The 19,272-nt window shown below is 46.2% G+C and overlaps 1 gene segment (V, D, J or C); it reads left to right on the top strand.

Moving 5' to 3' along the window:
* The window catches only part of LOC140910042 (Ig kappa chain V-III region MOPC 321-like), a 49,096-nt gene that overhangs the window by 2,301 nt on the left and 27,523 nt on the right, over positions 1-19,272 (top strand). Inside the window, 1 exon segment of the V gene segment in view lies at positions 847-1,148. Within this exon segment, the coding sequence occupies positions 847-1,148 (302 nt within the window).

Below are 19,272 nucleotides of genomic sequence, written 5' to 3'. Positions count from 1 at the left end.
AGTCAAAATAGGCCCCTCATCAGTTTCCATCAGCAGAGTCCTCATGTAGCCCCCAATGCATTTTAAAGCTGCCCACTCCAGGCAGGAGCCTGGAAGGAAGGTCACAGCAGGAGAACACCTGTCCTGTGTGAATCCCCTTGAGGTAATAAGCAGCGTCACTTGCACAAAAGAGGGTAATTTACATATTTGGCCACCAGCATCACTGGATCTGTCCTAAAAGGTTTTCCCAACTTTTTAAAGTACTCCTTATGTCACGGCTTAAAACATTTCAAGCTCTCACTCAAAACAGATCAACTCTCTCCTGGTGTTTAATGGGAAAGGTTCCCAGGGAGCCAGCACTGAGTGAAATGCTCCGACAACTCCTCCTGCCAACCCCTTTCTGAACAGCTGGTGGGTTCTGGCCCAGGGGATGTATGGTTACGTGGAGGGGCTGTTTTGCATATTTTGACTGGAGTGTTTTGCATATTTCCACACTGCTTGACAGTCCCCTGCACATATCGGAGCCGATATAAATGTTACACCCTGTGGTTCTGAACTCAGTGTCTGTCACTCTAGAAACAGCAAGATGATCTCACGGACTCAGCTTCTCTGGCTCCTGCTGTGGATTCATGGTAAAAACAACAGGAGGGAGACTGGCTTAAAACAATGACATTTAAAATGATACAAAATTCTTTATCAAAATGACAATATAGCTTAATTCCATTCACAGCATATGGAAGCCTGAGTGCAATTTAGGGGTTTACATGAATATTATAGACCGGAGAGTGAAAGTTTTGGTTTGCTGAATATTACTGCTTTTGATTGCTGTTATATTTTATTAATTTTAATTATATGTTCCACATGCAGATTCCAGTGCGGACATTGTGCTGACTCAGACTCCAGAATCCCTGGCCGTGTCTCCAGGAGACAGAGTCACCATCAACTGCAAAGCCAGTTCCAGTGTTAGTGGCTACATGGCCTGGTACCAACAGAAATCAGGGCAAGCTCCTAAGCTCCTTATCTACAGCGCTTCCACCCGCCCCTCTGGGATCCCAGACCGCTTCAGTGGCAGTGGGTCTGGCACTGACTACACATTCACAATCAGCCGGGTGGAAGCGGATGATGCTGGAGATTATTATTGTCAGCAAAGCTGGAGCTCACCTCTCACAGTGACACAGACCAGTACAAAAACCTCCCTGCTCTGAGCTATGTCTGTTCCTCACTGTAACCACTGTTTCCTGTATAGTGACTGAATCAGTACAGCTACTACCATCTCAAAAGGCAGCTGGTGTCTATCAGGCTTTGAGACTTTTACTGCAATGTCCAATTCTCTCCCTAAATTTACAGTCAAGGCATGATTTAACAGGGGGGTCTATTACTTTACACTTAGTCTCCGAGGTGTGTGGCTCTTAAAGGCTGACATTATGATACAATCCTAGCACTTTCTCAGTGAGCTTACAATACTGAATGAGATATAGATTCACAGATGTTAAGACCAGAAGGGGCCATTATGGCCTTCAAGCCATAGATTTTCACCAAGTATAAATCCAATAACCTCTGTTTGAGCTATAGCATCTCTTTATAAAGACATCTGGGCACAATTTTCAAAGTACTCTTGAAAATCTCACTCTCTGTCTTGATTTAAAGACTAAGTAATGGAGTATCCATCACATCCCTATACAAGTTATTCCAGTGGTTAATTATCTTCATTATTTAAAAATTGCTTGAATTTAACCAGCTTCAGCTACTAACATTTGGATCTTTAATGTCTTTGTTAATTAAAAAGTCTTCTACCTGAAATCTTCTCTCCATGTAGGTACTTCAACACTGTAAGCAAGTCATCTCATACCTTTTCTTGGATAAACTAAATAGATTACACTTCCTAACTATTTCACTGAAAAGGCAGGTTTACCAGATCTCCAGTCATTGTTGTGGTTGCTTTCTGAACCCTTTCAAGTTTTTCAATATCCTTCAAAAAGCATACACTCCAGAACTGGACACACTATTGTATGAATGATACTTCTACTACAGAGATAACACCAGCTTCTGTGCAGCTAATTGATATTCTCCTGTTTATTCATCCAATGATCAGGCTAATCAGTTCAGCCACAGCATCACAGTGGGAGTTCATACCCATTCCTTATCCACTGTGACACTTACATTTTTTTCAGCGTCACTGCTTGTCAGGATACAATCCCCCATCTCGGAAACATGACCTACATTCTTTGTTCCTAGATGTAGGGCCTTGCATTTGGCTATACTAAAACATATTAGCATGAATCCAGTTTATCAAGATATAACTGTTCTATCCTCATTATTTACCACTTCACCAATCTGTCATCTGCCAAATTTAACAATAATTTGTATTTTCTTCCAGATCATTGATAGAGATGTTGAACAGCAATAAGCCAAGAACAGATTCTCAGGGGACTCTATTAGAAATACCCCCATTGGATGATGATTTGCCTTTAACAAGTACGTTTAGAGATATATCGGTTAACCAGGTTTTAATCCGTGTACATGCTACGCTGATTTTGTTTAGTGCTTTTTTGTTTAATCAGACTGTCTAAGGAACTAAGTCCAATGCCTTCAAGACGTCTAAGGATAATATGTCAACAGTTACCTTTATCAACCAAACTTAACTCACCAAAAAACAACCAATTGTTGTAATAAGACCTATTTTCTATAAAACCATGTTGACAGGTACTAAATATCCTACCATCCTTTATTTTTAATTGAATGAATCCTATTTCAACCATTCCATGATTTTGCACAGGATCAAAGTAAGTCTAACTGGCCTATAGTTACCAGGGTCATCCACTTACCATTTTAAAATACAAACACATTAGCTGGGTCCCTGGGCATGGACCTAAAGTGACTGTGTCGTAATCCAGCCCTGGAGCTACCCTCTCACAGTGACCAGTATAAGCACTTCCCTGCTGGTTAGTGTCTTTTGCTCAGTTAATACGTGCTTCCCTTAGATCAGGGGTGGTCAACCTGTGGCTCCGGAGCCACATACGGCTCTTCAGAGGGTAATATGCGGCTCCTTACCGAGGCACTGATTCCAGGGCTGGAGCTATAGATGCTAACTTCCAATGTGCTGGGGGGTGCTCACTGCTCAACCCCCTGCTCTGCCCCCACTCCACCCCTTCCCCCAAGGCCTCTGCCCCTTCCACTGAGCCCTGCATGCCCTCGTTCCTCCCCACTCCGCCCCCATAGCCTTCTGCACACTTGAAACAGCTCATTGCAGTGGGCAGGGGGGAGTAGGCGCTGATTGGTGGGGGCTGCCAGCAGGTGGGAGGTGCTGGGGAGTGGATGGGGGGCTGCTGACATATTACTGTGGCTCTTTGGCAACGTACATTGGTAAATTCTGGCTCCTTCTCAGGCTCAGGTTGGCCACCCCTGCTTTAGACAATCACACAGTGAATGGGACCCCTGCATGTCAATCCCTTGGGCTGGGTCCTGGGATAAGTCTTGACCTGCAGGCTCCTCACTCCAGGCTGCAGATACAAGAGGGGAGCTGAGTGCATGAAGTGATGCTGGAGGGGGGAAAATTCTGTCACCATAGGTTCCACTTCCTTATGCAGAGAAAACTCCTGCAAGTCCTAGTGTCCACTTGGGAACAGCTCTAATTGACCCTTGATGGCCAGGAATTCAGGTAGATGCACTTGTGCTGATTCCTAGGTGTAGGTAAGGACGTGCAAGGGTTGGCACTGATGAGCTACTCAGGCTTTACCCATAACAGATAGGAACTCACCATTTATATGGAGTTTGGGCACAGATATATAGTACAGTAAGGGACACCCAAGCCACATTGATGAACCAAGGATATTTATTCAGGTTGCCATTGATTAGGGTGCATTTCAACACAGAGTTAGGGAACTGCCCAGGGTCAGCATGTTTTTGTGCATGTTTTTGCCCATTTTGTGCACGTTTTTGATCAGAAGTGAATTTTCATCTCTGAATCAAATCTGTATATTTCACATACAAGTGACATTTCCCTGTTCTCCGGAGCTGTTATGAATGTCTCATCCCATGTCAGTGTTACCAGTTATCTGATCTGCAACCAGGCCAATCAGACATATCAAGATGATCTCAGAGGATCGGTTCATCTGGCTGTTCGTGATCTGGATCCAATGTAAGGGTAAAACCAAAGGGAAATGGATTAAGACTACAATGATCCACTGAAAAAAATTAATAATCTAGACATGTTCTATAGCAAACCCCAAACATTCAGGGAGTGACACTGATTTCTGGAAAATTTTGTCTTATTTTAAACTGCAGCTTTTTTTTTTAAAAGGGTTTGAGAAAGTTATGATCAGTTGAAAAAGGCGTAGAGGGCATGGAACTTAACATTAGCGTTACAGCCCAGCGAGGAGTTATAATCAGTATGAGAGGAGGCACATGGAAATTTTACAAACACTGAAGATTATTTAGTTTAACTGACAATCCATACGCTGTGTAGTCACTTATATTCCGTTGTTTCAGAGGACTCCAGGGGCGAGGCTGTGGTGACTCAAGATTCCAGGATCCTTTGTGTACCCAGGAGACACGGCCACTACCAACTACAAAGTTAGTTCTGATACTGGAAACTCCACGGCCCGGTATGAACTGAAATCAGGAGAAGTCCCTAAGCCCCTTCTCCATGGTGTTTCCAAATGTCCCTCTGCAGAGGGTCTGGGATTAATTTCACTTTTACGATCAGCAAGGTTGAAGTTGATACTACTGAAAATTATTATTGGAGACAAGTTTGTCCAATGACACAGACCAGTATAAAACCAGCCTGCTCTGGGCCATTTCTGTTCTTCAGTGTAACAGCTGCTTCCTGTGTGAGGAGACAACATTAGTGCAACTGCTGTCCTCTCAGAAGGGAACAAATGGTCTGCCAGTCACAAGACTTCTCAGCCCACTGTCCAGTCCTCTCATTTCCAGTGTCCCCCAGTGAGATACAGCGGGAACAACAATCAACTGGGAGATTTTCCTTACTTTACACTTAGTCTGTGCTAGGGGAGTATGCTGCTCTTAAAGGCGGGATGTTCCAATACAACCCCAGCACCTTCTCACGGAGACGTAAAGGATTATAAAGCGTCCCCAGCAGCATGTTGCCTGCATGAGCTGAAACAATAGTATGGGGACAGCAGCCCACAGAATAATAAAATGAATGCCTCTGCCCCGCTGCCAGCTCCACCGAAAACACTGCAGGTCTGCAGGGTCCAGCCCAGAGGACAGAAATTGAGTTCCCCATTATCCAGCCCACACACAACAGGCCATGCAGTGAGTTATACCCCCAGCTCTCTCCCCACTAGAGCAGATAGTGGGCCTGTACAACAAGGGTGATGACTAAACACTAGTGGAAAGTGTCTCCAAGGTAAAGGGGCTGCTTGGTGATGCCGTGGCGAGGGCCCCAGCAGGGAAGAGATGCAGCTTTGTGGGGAGCTCAGCACAGTGGAGTCATTTCCTATTCTCTGCCTCTCCACCCAGACTCCTATTCCTCTCCCATCCCAGAACCTCCAGGCCAGACGGACAGGGATGGGTTTCTCTTTTTCATTGCTTTTGTTTCTTTACATACCTGCAGAGTTTGGGGTGGGGGCTTGTCCCTATTTTTTAAGGTTCATTGGGAATAAATGATCTCAGTATCCACCTACCAGCAAGGTGTGGGAGTCCCCCAAAGATTGGGAAGGACCCTCCCTGTTCTGATGCTCACTGTGATAATTGCTTCCTATATATCACCTCACAGGACCAATGTAACTGCTGACCTCTCAAAAGGCAACAGAGGGGTCTGTGTCAATTCAGGTGCACAGTCCATCTCTCTCTCTCATCATTTCCAGGGCAACCTCCATCAGATGCAGCTGAGACTAGCATCAATAGGGAGATTAACTACATGGTCAATCAGTCTCTGCTATCGCAGTGTCTTGCTGCTAAAGGCTGCATTACAATGTATTCCCAGCCCCTCCTCACTGAGTTTACAAAATCAAATGATACACAAAGCATTCAAAGCTGCACATTACCTGCCTGAGCAGAAACCACAGAATAGCAGCTTCCCATACAGAGCTAGATCAATAACATTGCACAACACTTTCATAGCCCCTAAGAACACATGAGGCATCTGCCAGGTGCCACTCAGACAGGAGACAAATGCTGATGATCCATTATTTTTAATTATATTGTTTTGATGTTTTCAAGCATTTCATTGTGCAAAATAATTTCAGATTGAATTTTTGTTCTTATTGCCAACAAACAAAAAATCAAGAAATGTCAGAATTTCCCACTGGATGGAAATTCTGGTTTTTCAACCAACACTATATAGCACAAAAAGAAAAGGAGGACTTGTGGCACCTTAGAGACTAACCAATTTATTTGAGCATGAGCTTTTGTGAGCTACAGCTCACTTCATCGGATGCACAGCTCACGAAAGCTTATGCTCAAATAAATTGGTTAGTCTCTAAGGTGCCACAAGTCCTCCTTTTCTTTTTGTGAATACAGACTAACACGGCTGCTACTCTGAAAACTATATAGCACAGCAAGTCACTGAATTAATGAAAGTGAACTTCCACATAATGGCCCACAGATGGCAGCATTTAACCTATAAACTGAACCATCTGAAATTCCGGATAGCTCACTCAGGGAGAGTTAATCACTGCACACATTCTGAAGTACAAATTCACTATTCTCCTCGGCAGGCTACTGGGAATGCTTACCTGGCCCAATTCTGATCTTTCTTATACTTGTTTAGCTCCACTGATTTCAAAGAAGTTATCATGGCTTTAACCAGCATACGAGATCAGAATCAGTCCCATTGATTTTAATGGGTGTTACTTATATTTTGTTGTCATAGAATCTGTCCCTGTGCATCTACAGGCTAAGCATGTGACAAAGAGCCTTGAACAAAGTGCTCTGCAAACAGATAACAGAGCAATCTTTCCCTGTTGCTCTGCTCTGAGCAGTTATAAATGAGTTTCAATCTACCTGGTTAATTGATCAGCACTGGACAGCTCAGATGCATAAAGATGATCTCAAAGCTTCAGTTCATCTGCTTGTTAGAGTTCTGAATCCAAGGCAAGTGCCAACATGAATAGGGCACAAACTTCAAAGGGCAAAATGTCAAGTCTATCATTTGTCACTAATATCAAACCAGTGACATTCTTTAAAAATTTATTTGCAGATTTGATTCCAATCCTGTGAATTTACATTAGATTAAGAAAATGATAGTTCAAAAATACAGATACAAATTGTGAACGGAAACTCAGTACTGCTTATTTTATTGGCTGAAGTGCATCATCCATCTTTATTTAGGCTTTGTTTGCATATTTGGACTCGAGTAGAGACACTGTCATGCATCTGTCATAAATATAAAGGGAAGGGTAAACCCCTTTGAAATCCTTCCTGGCCAGGGGAAAGCTCCTCTCACCTGTAAAGGGTTAAGAAGCTAAAGGTAACCTCGCTGGCACCTGACCAAAATGACCAATGAGGAGACAAGATACTTTCAAAAGCTGGGAGGAGGGAGAGAAACAAAGGGTCTGTGTGTCTGTCTATATGCTGGTCTTTACCGGGGATAGACCAGGAATGGAATCTTAGAACTTTTAGTAAGTAATCTAGCTAGGTATGTGTTAGATTATGATTTCTTTAAATGGCTGAGAAAAGAATTGTGCTGAATAGAATAACTATTTCTGACTGTGTATCTTTTTTGTAACTTAAGGTTTTGCCTAGAGGGGTTCTTGGGGCAGTTGGACTTTACATGCCCCAGCTCGTTACATTTAAAACATCGTCCAGCTGACGGGTCACTGGGGCGAGGTGGGTTGCTGGAGAATGGGGTGGTGGGACGATAAGGGGTCTGGAGGGTTCTTTGGGAGGTAGGTGGGGCCTTGGGCGGCCCCCGGTAATAGGGTGTGGTCTGGGGTGGTCCCTTCTGGTCTCCGCTCCAACTGCAACCAGTTTTCTTCTTCTCTGCCACCTCCATCCATCTGGCTCCAATCTCTCCTGCCTCGATTACAGTTTTGGGTTTCCCATGTAGGATGTATCTTTCTATTTCCGCAGGAACACCCTCTAAGAATTGTTCCATTTGCATTAGGAAGGGCAAATTTTCTGGAGATTCAACACTTGCTCCTGATATCCAGGCATCCCAATGTTTCACAATGTGGTAGGCATGTCGGGTAAATGACATGTCTGGTTTCCACCTTAGGGCTCGGAACCTCCGACGAGACTGCTCGGGTGTTATCCCCATTCTGACTCTCGCCTTGGATTTAAACAGTTCATACTTGTTCATGTGTTCTTTAGGCATTTCAGCTGCCACCTCAGCTAAGGGTCCACTGAGCTGCGGCCTCAGCTCTACCATGTATTGGTCAGTAGAGATGTTGTACCCAAGGCAGGCCCTTTCGAAGTTTTCTAAGAAGGCCTCAGTATCATCGCCTGCCTTGTAGGTGGGGAACTTTCTGGGATGGGAAGTGGTACTTGGAGAAGGATTACTAGGGTTTGTTGGGATATTCTGCTGAGCCTTTATCTTCTCCATCTCCTCCACATACTTCCTCTCTTTTTCCTTCTCCTCCAGTTCTTTGTCCCTTGCTTCCATAGCTCTCCTGTGAGCAGCCGCTTGGTGGTGTTCTGCTTCTCTCGCTGCCTCCCTTTCTTGTTCCTTCTTCAGCCGCATGAGTTCTATCTGTCTTTCATGTTCCCTTTGTCTTTCCTCAGCCTGAAATTTGGCTAATTCGAGCTGTAGTCGAGCCGCGGATTTTGTCATTCTAACCTCTCTGTTTTTAACTAACTTTACACCCGAGGTTTAGAAATAAACAAAACTTGGCTGTAAAATTTTGCTGTGCTGGAATAGAATACCTATTCTCTGATAGTGATTGTCAGCCTACAGAAAAAGACAATTCCCTTGTCTCTGCTCTGGGCCCAAATTAAAGCAAAAAACCTCCAACTACTTGGAAACCTGCTTACCCAGCCCAAAGAAAAAGCAAATGGGTAGAACACACACCCCCTATTTACTTTTAGGAAGGAAAAAAAACCTCTGAGTTGGAAGACTGTGAATTTCCCTGCAGGAGTTAAGTACCCTGCCTCCAGGCAAAGAAAACCTGCAATTCACAAAGATAATCCCCTTTTGTCTCTGCTTGGCCAGAAAGCAGAGAAAAAACAAGCTGCTTTCAGTTTCAGCTGCTTTCTGGACTTCCTTTCCAAAGGAAAAAAAAAAATTTCTTTTTTTAAAATCTGTATTTCTAGTTCAAAAAATCTCAACTGGATCACAAAATGATTTCAGGTTAATCCCACCACTATGCCACCATGTCAAGGTTCCTCCCCCACTCTGAACTCTAGGGTACAGATGTGGGGACCTGCATGAAAAACCTCCTAAGCTTATCTTTACCAGCTTAGGTCAAAACTTCCCCAAGGTACAAAATATTCCACCCGTTGTCCTTGGACTGGCCGCTACCACCACCAAACTAATACTGGTTACTGGGGAAGAGCTGTTTGGACGCGTCCTTCCCCCCAAAATACTTCCCAAAACCTTGCACCCCACTTCCTGGACAAGGTTTGGTAAAAAGCCTCACCAATTTGCCTAGGTGACTACAGACCCAGACCCTTGGATCTTAAGAACAATGAACAATCCTCCCAACACTTGCACCCCCCGCCCTTTCCTGGAAAATGTTGGATAAAAAGCCTCACCAATTTGCATAGGTGACCACAGACCCAAACCCTTGGATCTAAGAACAATGAAAAAGCATTCAGTTTCTTACAAGAAGACTTTTAATAAAAATAGAAGTAAATAGAAATGAAGAAATCCCCCCTGTAAAATCAGGATGGTAGATATCTTACAGGGTAATTAGCTTCAAAAACATAGAGAACCCCTCTAGGCAAAACCTTAAGTTACAAAAAAGATACACAGACAGAAATAGTTATTCTATTCAGCACAATTCTTTTCTCAGCCATTTAAAGAAATCATAATCTAACACATACCTAGCTAGATTACTTACTAAAAGTTCTAAGACTCCATTCCTGGTCTATCCCCGACAAAGACCAGCATATAGACAGACACACAGACCCTTTGTTTCTCTCCCTCCTCCCAGCTTTTGAAAGTATCTTGTCTCCTCATTGGTCATTTTGGTCAGGTGCCAGCGAGGTTACCTTTAGCTTCTTAACCCTTTACAGGTGAGAGGAGCTTTCCCCTGGCCAGGAAGGATTTCAAAGGGGTTTACCCTTCCCTTTATCTTTATGACAGCATCAAATTCCAGAAGCCCTGAGATTGTCTTCAGGAGATAGAATCACCATCAAACTCCAAAGCCAGCTGAAGTGTCACTTCTACAGTCATTGACTAATTAGCCTGGTACCAAGAGAAGTCTGAATAAGTGGAGATACGTCTGCTACAACGGTCAATGTCCCTTACAACACATCTTTCAAGATCCATGGGTCCTCTCACAACATGTGGTATGCTTTATCCAGTGCACTAAATGCCCCACTAACAACTTTGTGGGTGAAAAGAACAGGAGGACTTGTGGCACCTTAGAGACTAACAAATCTATTTGAGCATGAGCTTCCGTGAGCTACAGCTCACTTCATCGGATGCATTCAGTGGAAAATACAGTGGGGAGATTTATATACATAGAGAACATGAAACAATGGGTGTTACCATACGCACTGTAACGAGAGGGATCAGGTAAGGTGAGCTATTACCAGCAGGAGAGCACGGGGAATAAAACCTTTTGTAGTGATATCATTCAAGAGCATAGTGATTGTCTGAACTCAAACAAGAAAACGATAAAAGACAAAAGGACCCTATCACCTGTGGGTGAACACTTTTCACAAAATGATCACTCTGTGTCTGACCTACCAGTCCTCATTCTCAAAAGAAACCTGCACAACACTTTCAAAGGACAACTATGGGAGCTTAAATTCATACCTCTGCTAGACACTAAAAATCATGGACTGAACAAAGACTCTGGATTTATGGTTTATTACAACAATCTGTAACCCACTAACCTCTTCTTTTTGTCCTATGACTTTAGAAATGTTAACAGCCATTCTATCTTGAATGGTCCCTTACAATATGTGCTAATTACTTACACTAAACAATCTGTTCCATCCTGCATGTAGCTGTGATGCCTGGAGTACCTTTCCCAGACCTGAAGAAGAGCGCTGAGCGGCTTGAAAGCTTGCCTCTCTCACCAACAGAAGTTGGCCCAAAAAAAGATATTTCTTCACTCACTTTGTCTCTCTAATATGCTGGGACCGACAGCTACAACTACGCTGTTCCCAATATAGTTATTTATAGATTGAGTCACCCCTTAATTTTTCTCTGATAAGCTAAATAATATATTCAAGGGCTTCATGGCAGAGGATCGGGCCCCACCTTGCCTGTAGATATAGAACATCGAGGCCGTGTTGTCCATGAGGACCCTGACTACCTTGCCCTCCAGGTGTGAGTGGAAGGCCATGCACGCCAGCAGCACTGCCCTGAGCTCCTTGATGTTTATACGTAGGGTCAGGTCTTGAGCCAACCACAGGCCTTGGGTCTGAAAGTTCCCCACATGGGCCCCCCAACCCAGGTCCGATGTATCGGACACCAGCTCCAATGACGGGGCCCTGTCCCTGACCGGGACCCCTTGGGGCATGTTGTTTGGGGCGGACCACCACCATGGGGAGCTGATCACAGAGTCCGGCACGGTGAGGACCTTGTCCATCCTGTCCGTGGCCTAGGAGAACTTTGAGGCCAACCAGAGCTGGAGGGGCCTCATCCTGAGTCTGGCATGACGGACCATGTACGTGCAAACTGACATGTGACCCAAGAGTTGTAGGCAAACCCTGGCTGTTGTCACCGGGAACCTTGTGACCGAGTCGATGAGACATTTCAGGGTCTCGAATCTGTTTGAGGGGAGAGAGGCCCTGGCCGACACTGCGTCCAGGAGAGCCCCGATAAACTCTATGCATTGGACCAGGACTAACGTGGACTTGGTGTTGCTTACCAACAGGCCCAAGGCAGTGCACGTGGACAGGAGGAGCGCCACGTGATCCCTCACCTGTGACCGGCAGGTTGCCTTGACAAGCCATTCGTCCAGATAGTGAAATATCTGGACCTTCTGCCATCGGAAGTAGGCCGCTACCGCCGACGTGCATTTTGTAAACACCCTGGGGGCAGTGGACAGACCAAATGGGAGGACCATGAATTGGTAATGATTCTGTCCCACCATGAAACGGAGGAAGCACCTGTGCTCCTCAAATATGTGGATGTGGAACTCAAATATGTGGATGTGGAAGTAAACGTCCTGTAGATTGAGGGCAGCATACCAGTCCCCGGGATCCAGGGAGGGGATGATGGAGGCCTGGGAGACCATGCGGAACTTGAGTTTCACCATGTACTGGTTCAGACCTCGCAGGTCCAGGATGGGCCTGAGCCCCCCTTTGGGATAAGGAAATAACAGGGGTAATACCCCTTGCCCATGAACTCCTCAGGCACTGCCTCTATTGCCCCACCTCCTGCTCGAGCAGAGCTTTGTGCGACGGATCCCCCAAGAGGGACGGGGGTAGGGGTGGTTGGGCGGGGAGGAAGTAAACTGGAGGGTGTAACCCCAGGAGATGGTGATGAGGACCCATTTGTCCGAGGTTAGCCGCGACCATTCCAGGAGGAAAGCACACAACTGGTTGGAATAGGGTAGCTTTATTGGGGGTGGATCCTGGTGAGGACTGGCGGGATGCCCCTGAGCATCCCATCAAAAACGCCTTTTCCCTGCCTGCTTGTCCTTGGAGGACCCAGGCTGTGGGGCAGGCCAAGACTGCCCTTGAAGGCATCTCTTATAGTCCCACTGCTTCTTATAGGCGGCCTCATACTTCAGGAGGGCGGCCCGGGCGGGAGTCTGCTGCGGCTTGAACTTAGGTTTTGCCAGAGCCAGAACATAGAGGCCCAGAATCCGGAGGGTCGTGCGCGAGTCTTTCATGCCATGCAGCCTTGTATCCGTTTCCCCCGCAAACAGAGCCTTCCCGTTGAATGGGAGATCCTGCATGGAAGATTGCACCTTGCTGGACAGTTCAGAGAGCAGGAGCAATGATGCCCATCTCATGGACACTGCGGAGGCCATTGATCATGCGGCCGTGTCCGCAGCATCCGAGGCTGCCTTCAGGGATGCCCTAGGGGCTGCTGCCCCTTCCTCCACTAGCGTCCTGAACTCCTTCCTATCGCACTCCTGGAGGGAGTCCTCAAACTTGGGCAGGGAGCCCCACAGATTGAATTCATACCGGCCCAGGAGAGCCTGATGGTTTACCACTCGTAACTGGAAGCTCGAAGATGAATAAATTTTCCTTCCAAAAGAGTCCAGTCTCCGAGAGTCTTTGTTCTTTGGGGTTGGGGCTGGCTGACCCTGCCATTCCCTGTGGTTGACCAACTTGACATGGACCTAGCCTCAGATACCTTCCCTCGGTGCCGCTCTTCCCAGACTTCCCTCAGTGCCGTTGCCAAGAGGGAGTCATCCTGCCCCTGTTGGCATGCCCCGTGGACCAGGAGCATTGCCAACTGGTTGATGGCACCCGAGGGTCAGCGCTGACTCCATCAGGATGGCCCGGAGCCTAACGTCCCTTTCTCTTTTGGTCCGAGGCTTAAACGACTTGCAAATCTTGCACCTTTCGCTGATATGGGTTTCTCCCAAACAGCGCAAACAGTCTGAGTGCAGGTCACTTCTTGGCATAAAATGCCTATAAGAGCCGCAAGACTTAAACCCCGGGGCATGCCCCGGGCCGGGCTCACTGACTAACTAAACTAACTAAACAGCTAACTAACTACAGGTACTAACACTGAATGAACGAACAGTTCTGTGGACGAGCTACAGCAAAGCTGGAGCAGAGCAGTTCTGACGCACCTTCACTGGTGGCAAGAAGGAACTGAGGGTTGGGGGAGTGCAGCCCCCCTTATACCGTGCCAGGCAGGCACCACTCCAGGGGTCGTGGGGGGGTGCTCCCCCCTACGGGTACTGCTAGGGGAAAAACTTCCAGCACCGGTGCACATGGCGAGCACACACACCTATTGTGGAATACACATGAGCAACCATTCGAAGAAGAATTTAGTTGAGCAGCTCCCAGGAAATTCGGGCTCAAAGTTCTCACTCCATTATACTCATTACAATAGAGTCTCTAAGGTGAGAACTAATATAAAGGAGCAGCTGGGGAGAAGATAGCAGTCAGCTACCACTCCCCTAACAAAGGAAGATCACGGAAAACTGAAATTTTAGCAGTGATCTCTCATAAAATAGTAAGGAGTCCGGTGGCACCTTAAAGACTAACAGATTTATTTGAGCATAAGCTTTTGTGGGGTCTTTACGCACGAAAGCTTATGCTCAAATAAATCTGTTAGTCTTTAAGGTACCACCGGACTCCTTGTTGTTTTTGTGGATACAGACTAACACAGCTACCCCCTGATAGTAATCCTGAGCTGTGGACACTTCACCGTCAACTACGATGACAAATGCATTTTCTGCTCTAAGTGAGGGAGCTCCCAAGGGCCAGTCAGGTTAAATCTGACTCTATCTAGAATCCATTTTGGATCAGAAGGGAATTTTCATCTGATCAAAATTTGCATATTTCACACCCAAGTGACATTTCTGCTGCTGCTCTGCGTGATAATAAGTGTTCTGTGTCACTATTGATCAACATCAGGCCAGCCGGACATATCAAGGTGATCTCACAGGTTGTTAGTGTCTTTGATCCAGAATAAGGATCTAAATAAGAGGGAAATGCCTTTATATAAAGTCATCCTTTGAAGAGAAATTAAATGAAAAGATTTAGGAATTTTGACTCCCAGAAGTTAGTGCAACTCTCTGAGGTGTCTGTCACATTTTGACTGCAATTAAGGGATTAATCTTATTTGGAAACCATAGTCTTGAATGATCCAAAGCCCACTGAAGTGAAGTGAGTTAGTGGGCTTTGGGTCATGCCCAAAATGAGTAACTGAAAAATGAGTTCGAACGGAAGAGCCACCTGAAGCCGAACGTCAGCATCACAGCCAGGAGATGAACTATGGAAAAGATGCACATGGGAATATAAGTATAATATAGCAACATTTAGTTTGATTGAAATATTTTTTTCTATTAAAATACATTTTGCTTGCCTATTCAGGCTCCAGTGGGCAGATTGTGCCCGTCCGTGTCTCCAGGACTCGGAGATGAGTTACCATCAACTGCAAAGCCAGTTTAAGCCGCTCCTTCCCTGGCTATCACTGCTTAGCCTGGTATCAGCAGAAATCAGGACAAGCGCCTAAACTCATTATCTATGGTGCTGCCTCCCTGCAATCTGGGTCCCAGCCTGGTTCAGCGGCAGCGGGACCCTCCCGTTTCACCCTCCATCAGCAGGGTAGAAACTGAAGACGCTGGAGGTTATTAGTGTCAGCAAAGCTATGGTACCCCACGCACAGTGACACAGACCAGCACGAAATCCTGCCTGTGCTCTCCAGTTCAGGGTCACAGCTGCTTCCTGAACATTCACTTTATCTGTGCCGCTGTCACACTTCATACCGGGGCAGAGGTTTGGTCAGCACATGAATGCTTGGCCGGGCGGGCCACGGACACAGCTGTTCTCCCACTGCTCCCAGCCTGCAGCCCCGACGGGAAGAACTACACGGCCCAGATTCGCATTCCAGACGTCAGGGATTTTTAGCTCACCTGAACTAGGTGCCTGTTTTTCCCCAGGGTAAATGATTCTATTCCCAGACCCAACCAGTAACTCTCACTTACTGCCCTATAAACGCTGTGCGAGCATTTCAGAATTAAAAGAGACGCATGGTCAGCCCAGGGCTTTATTGGCAGTGCTGCCACGGGAGGGGAAAGCAGCGAGATCCTGAGCTCCAGGGCTGCCAGGGGCTGGGAAGGCTGCAGAGGCAGCAAGGGAACAACTCACAGGGCTCCCTAGCCACCCAGTGTGGCGGACACATGGCATGACACTGACAGGCTACGTTAGACACTGCATGCAACCTGCAGAGCCCTGGCTTCAGCTAGGAGTCTAGGACCGGGCTGGCTCCCTGCCCCTGCGCTCTGCCTCTCCATCCCCTGGAGCTGGGGGAGAACAATGGGGAGGGAGAGGAGACAACTCCCAGCACGGAACCTCTCCATCCCCCAGAGCTGGGGAAGAGAGAGGTGGAAGAGAGGACACAGAGGCCCCGTCTTCCTGCCTCCCTCTCCCCTGGAACTAGGGGGGAGACAGGGCACAGGAACAGACCAGGTTCAGCCTGTGGTCTAGCTGCACTAGTGCTGATCCCTACCTGTCAATAAGGAGACACGGGGATTAGCACTGAGGACCTGATGCAAAAACCCACTGAAGACAGTGCAAAAACTCCTACTGATTTCAGTCCAAAGTGAGGGAGGAGCTTAGGGCCTGAGGGATTGAATTTACCATTTCACCCAGGGCCCCTTCCCTTTTTGTGCACGTGTACCAATCACATGAATTTTCACCTGACCCAAATTTGCATCTTCCCACCCACGTGATATTTCCCTGCTGCTGTGAGCAGTTATAAAACGTTTGCTGTCTGTTGTTATGGCTTGTTCATCAGCATCTGGCCAGTCAGGAGTATCAAGATGATCTCACAGGCTTCACTCATCTGGCTGTTAGTGCTCTGGATCCAGGGTAAGGATCAAACCAAGAGGCAACTGCCTGAATTAAAATGATTATTAATTATTTGCACTGCAGTAGCACCTAAAGGACCCAATCAGGACACCTTTGTTCTAGGCGCTGTACAGACACATAATGAAAAGACAGTCTCTGTCCTAATGAGGTAACAGACTGAGCTAATAAAGAAGATGTCTAAATCCAGAGAGGTTGCATATAAAACCATAAGCTTTAATCAGAGAGTGTCACTAACTTCAGAGAATATTTGTCCTATTTAAACAGCCGTTAAAAGAAAAAGAATATATAAGAAGCTGAGAACAATAGAAAAAGGGATTTAGAATGAAAGAGTTTAATCTTTAATACTATGGCCAGGTAATGAGCTACAGTAATTATATAAAGATGCCATTGGGAATCTTTAACCCGGCACAGTATTGTCCAGTTTGACTGACTGTACCTCTAATGTATTCATTTACATTTTATTCATAAATTCAGATGCCAACGCAGACATTGTGATGACTCAGACTCCAGAATCCCTGGCAGTGTCTCCAGGAGAGAGAGTCACCATCAGATGCAAAGCCAGTTCAAGCCTTACTTACCAAGGCAAGGAATACTTAGCCTGGTACCAGCAGAAATTGGGACAAGCTCCTAAACTCCTTATCTATCTTGCTTCCACCCAACAACCTGGAACCCCAGCCCGGTTCAGCGGCAGTGGGTCTGGAACAGATTTCACTCTCACAATCAGTAAGGTTGAAGCTGAAGATGCTGGAGATTATTACTGTCAGCAGTCCCACAGCTACCCTCTCACAGTGATTCAGACCAGTACAAAAACCTGCCTGTGCTATTCAGTTCAGGGTGACAGCTGCTTTCTGCAGTCACCATCTTAGTGCTGCTGCTACACTTATTTCAGGGCAAAGTTTTGCTCAGCCTTTCAACACCACATGTCCCCTGTCCTCCTAGTGCCCCCAAGCACATATAAAATAAGTCCACTATCCTGATGAGTTTCCAGCAAGAGAAATTTTCTTCCCTACAGCAGGATTTTTACATCAGCTGGAATAATGTGATTTTTCCCCCTATCTAAAATGATTTCACTCTCTGCCTCAACCTCCTAATGTGATTCTTACTGGCAGCCTCAAATTCTGGCTGTGTATTTCAGGATCAGAACAGAAAGATGGGCTCAGCATATAATGGCAGCGTTGCCATGTTTGAGAAGCAGAACAATATCCCGAGGGCTAGCGCGGCCAGGGCTGGTCAGCCTGCGGAGGGGGCATGTCTGAGCCCAGGAGGGCAGGAACAATGCACCTCAGTCTAGAGCAGCACTCAGTCTGATCCACACAGCATGGCAACCGTGGCAGGCTGCATGAGAAGTTGTCTCCTCTCCTGCTAGAGGGGAGGGAGCAGCTCTGTGGTGCATTTGGGTGCAGGAGAGTCTGAATATTCACAGCAACATGGGCTTTAAGGCCACAAGGGACCACAATGATCATTTAATGATCCAACATCACCCAGGTCTGGGAATCCACAACTTATTGATTCCTTCAGTGCAGGGAATAATTTTTTCCCCCTCTCAATCTGGGGATTTTCCTGTCAAAATTCTTATAGGAAAAATTCCCACTTTCGGGCCAGCTGAATTTTGACTGTCCGTGTTACTGTCATGCCCTGTCACAGTGATACAGAGCAATACAACACCCTCCCTGCTCGCCTCAGTTTCCTTCATTCAGTAAAGCAGCTGCTTCCTCTGCAGTTTGGCAATATCAGTACAGCTGCTGCATTGTCGAAAGGAAACTGGTGTCTGAGAGACATCAGGTTTCTCATACCTCAGTCCAGTTCTCGCTCATCATTTCCACCGCTACCCCACCACCACCTCAGTGAGATACGGCAGGGTAACTCCGTGTTTTTCAACAAAGCCTAATCGGCTCTCAGTTACACAGGTGTAAATCTACAGAGATCTCAGTATAGTTGTGCTGGCATAAATCTGGAGTAACTAAAAGAAGAAAGCAGCCCGTATAGCTTGCCTACACATGAAAATTAATCCAGAATAAGGTAGGGCGTGAATTTAAAGGGGATTAACTATTCCTGATTAACGCCGTATTTCGACACTCTTATTCCAGAATAAATTAATTTGGAACAAGACATTCTTAAAACAGTGGATTACGCTAATTCAGAATAAGGCACTCTTCTTCTGGAATAAAAGCATCCACACTAATAGAGCTAATCAGGACTAGTTATTCCAAAATAACTCCCCTTGCAGCAAGCCCTAAATCTCTATAATTAGAATGAACTTGCTCTGAAACAATCGAAATAAAAATACAATCCTAGCTCTTTATAAGATGGCTGTTGCACAGACTGCATTATAGCATAAGAACATAAGAGCAGCCATACTGGGTCAGACCAAAGATCCATCTAGTCCAGTGTCCTGTCTTCCGACAGTGGCCAGTGCCAGGTGCCCCAGAGGGAATGAACAGAACAGGTAATCATCAAATGATCCATCCCCGGTCACCCATTCCCAGCTTCTGGCAAACAGAGGCTAGGGACACCACCAGCCCTGCCCATCCTGGCTAATAGCCATTGATGGACCCTATCCTCCATGCGCTTCTCTAGTCTGAAGTTTTGTTATTTTGTTTTATTTCATGACATGTCGGTGGTCGTAGTAGCACATATCACGTGCTAGAGTAATCGATAATAATCTCCTATAGGCAGGGGCAGCCCTAAAAGGGTGCGGCGCTGGACAAG

This window comes from Lepidochelys kempii, chromosome 4 (genome assembly GCF_965140285.1).
Source record: "Lepidochelys kempii isolate rLepKem1 chromosome 4, rLepKem1.hap1, whole genome shotgun sequence".
Classification (NCBI taxonomy): Eukaryota; Metazoa; Chordata; order Testudines; family Cheloniidae; genus Lepidochelys; species Lepidochelys kempii.
The sequence above is the reverse complement of the archived record's forward strand: the minus strand, read 5'-3'. Positions and strand labels throughout refer to the sequence as shown.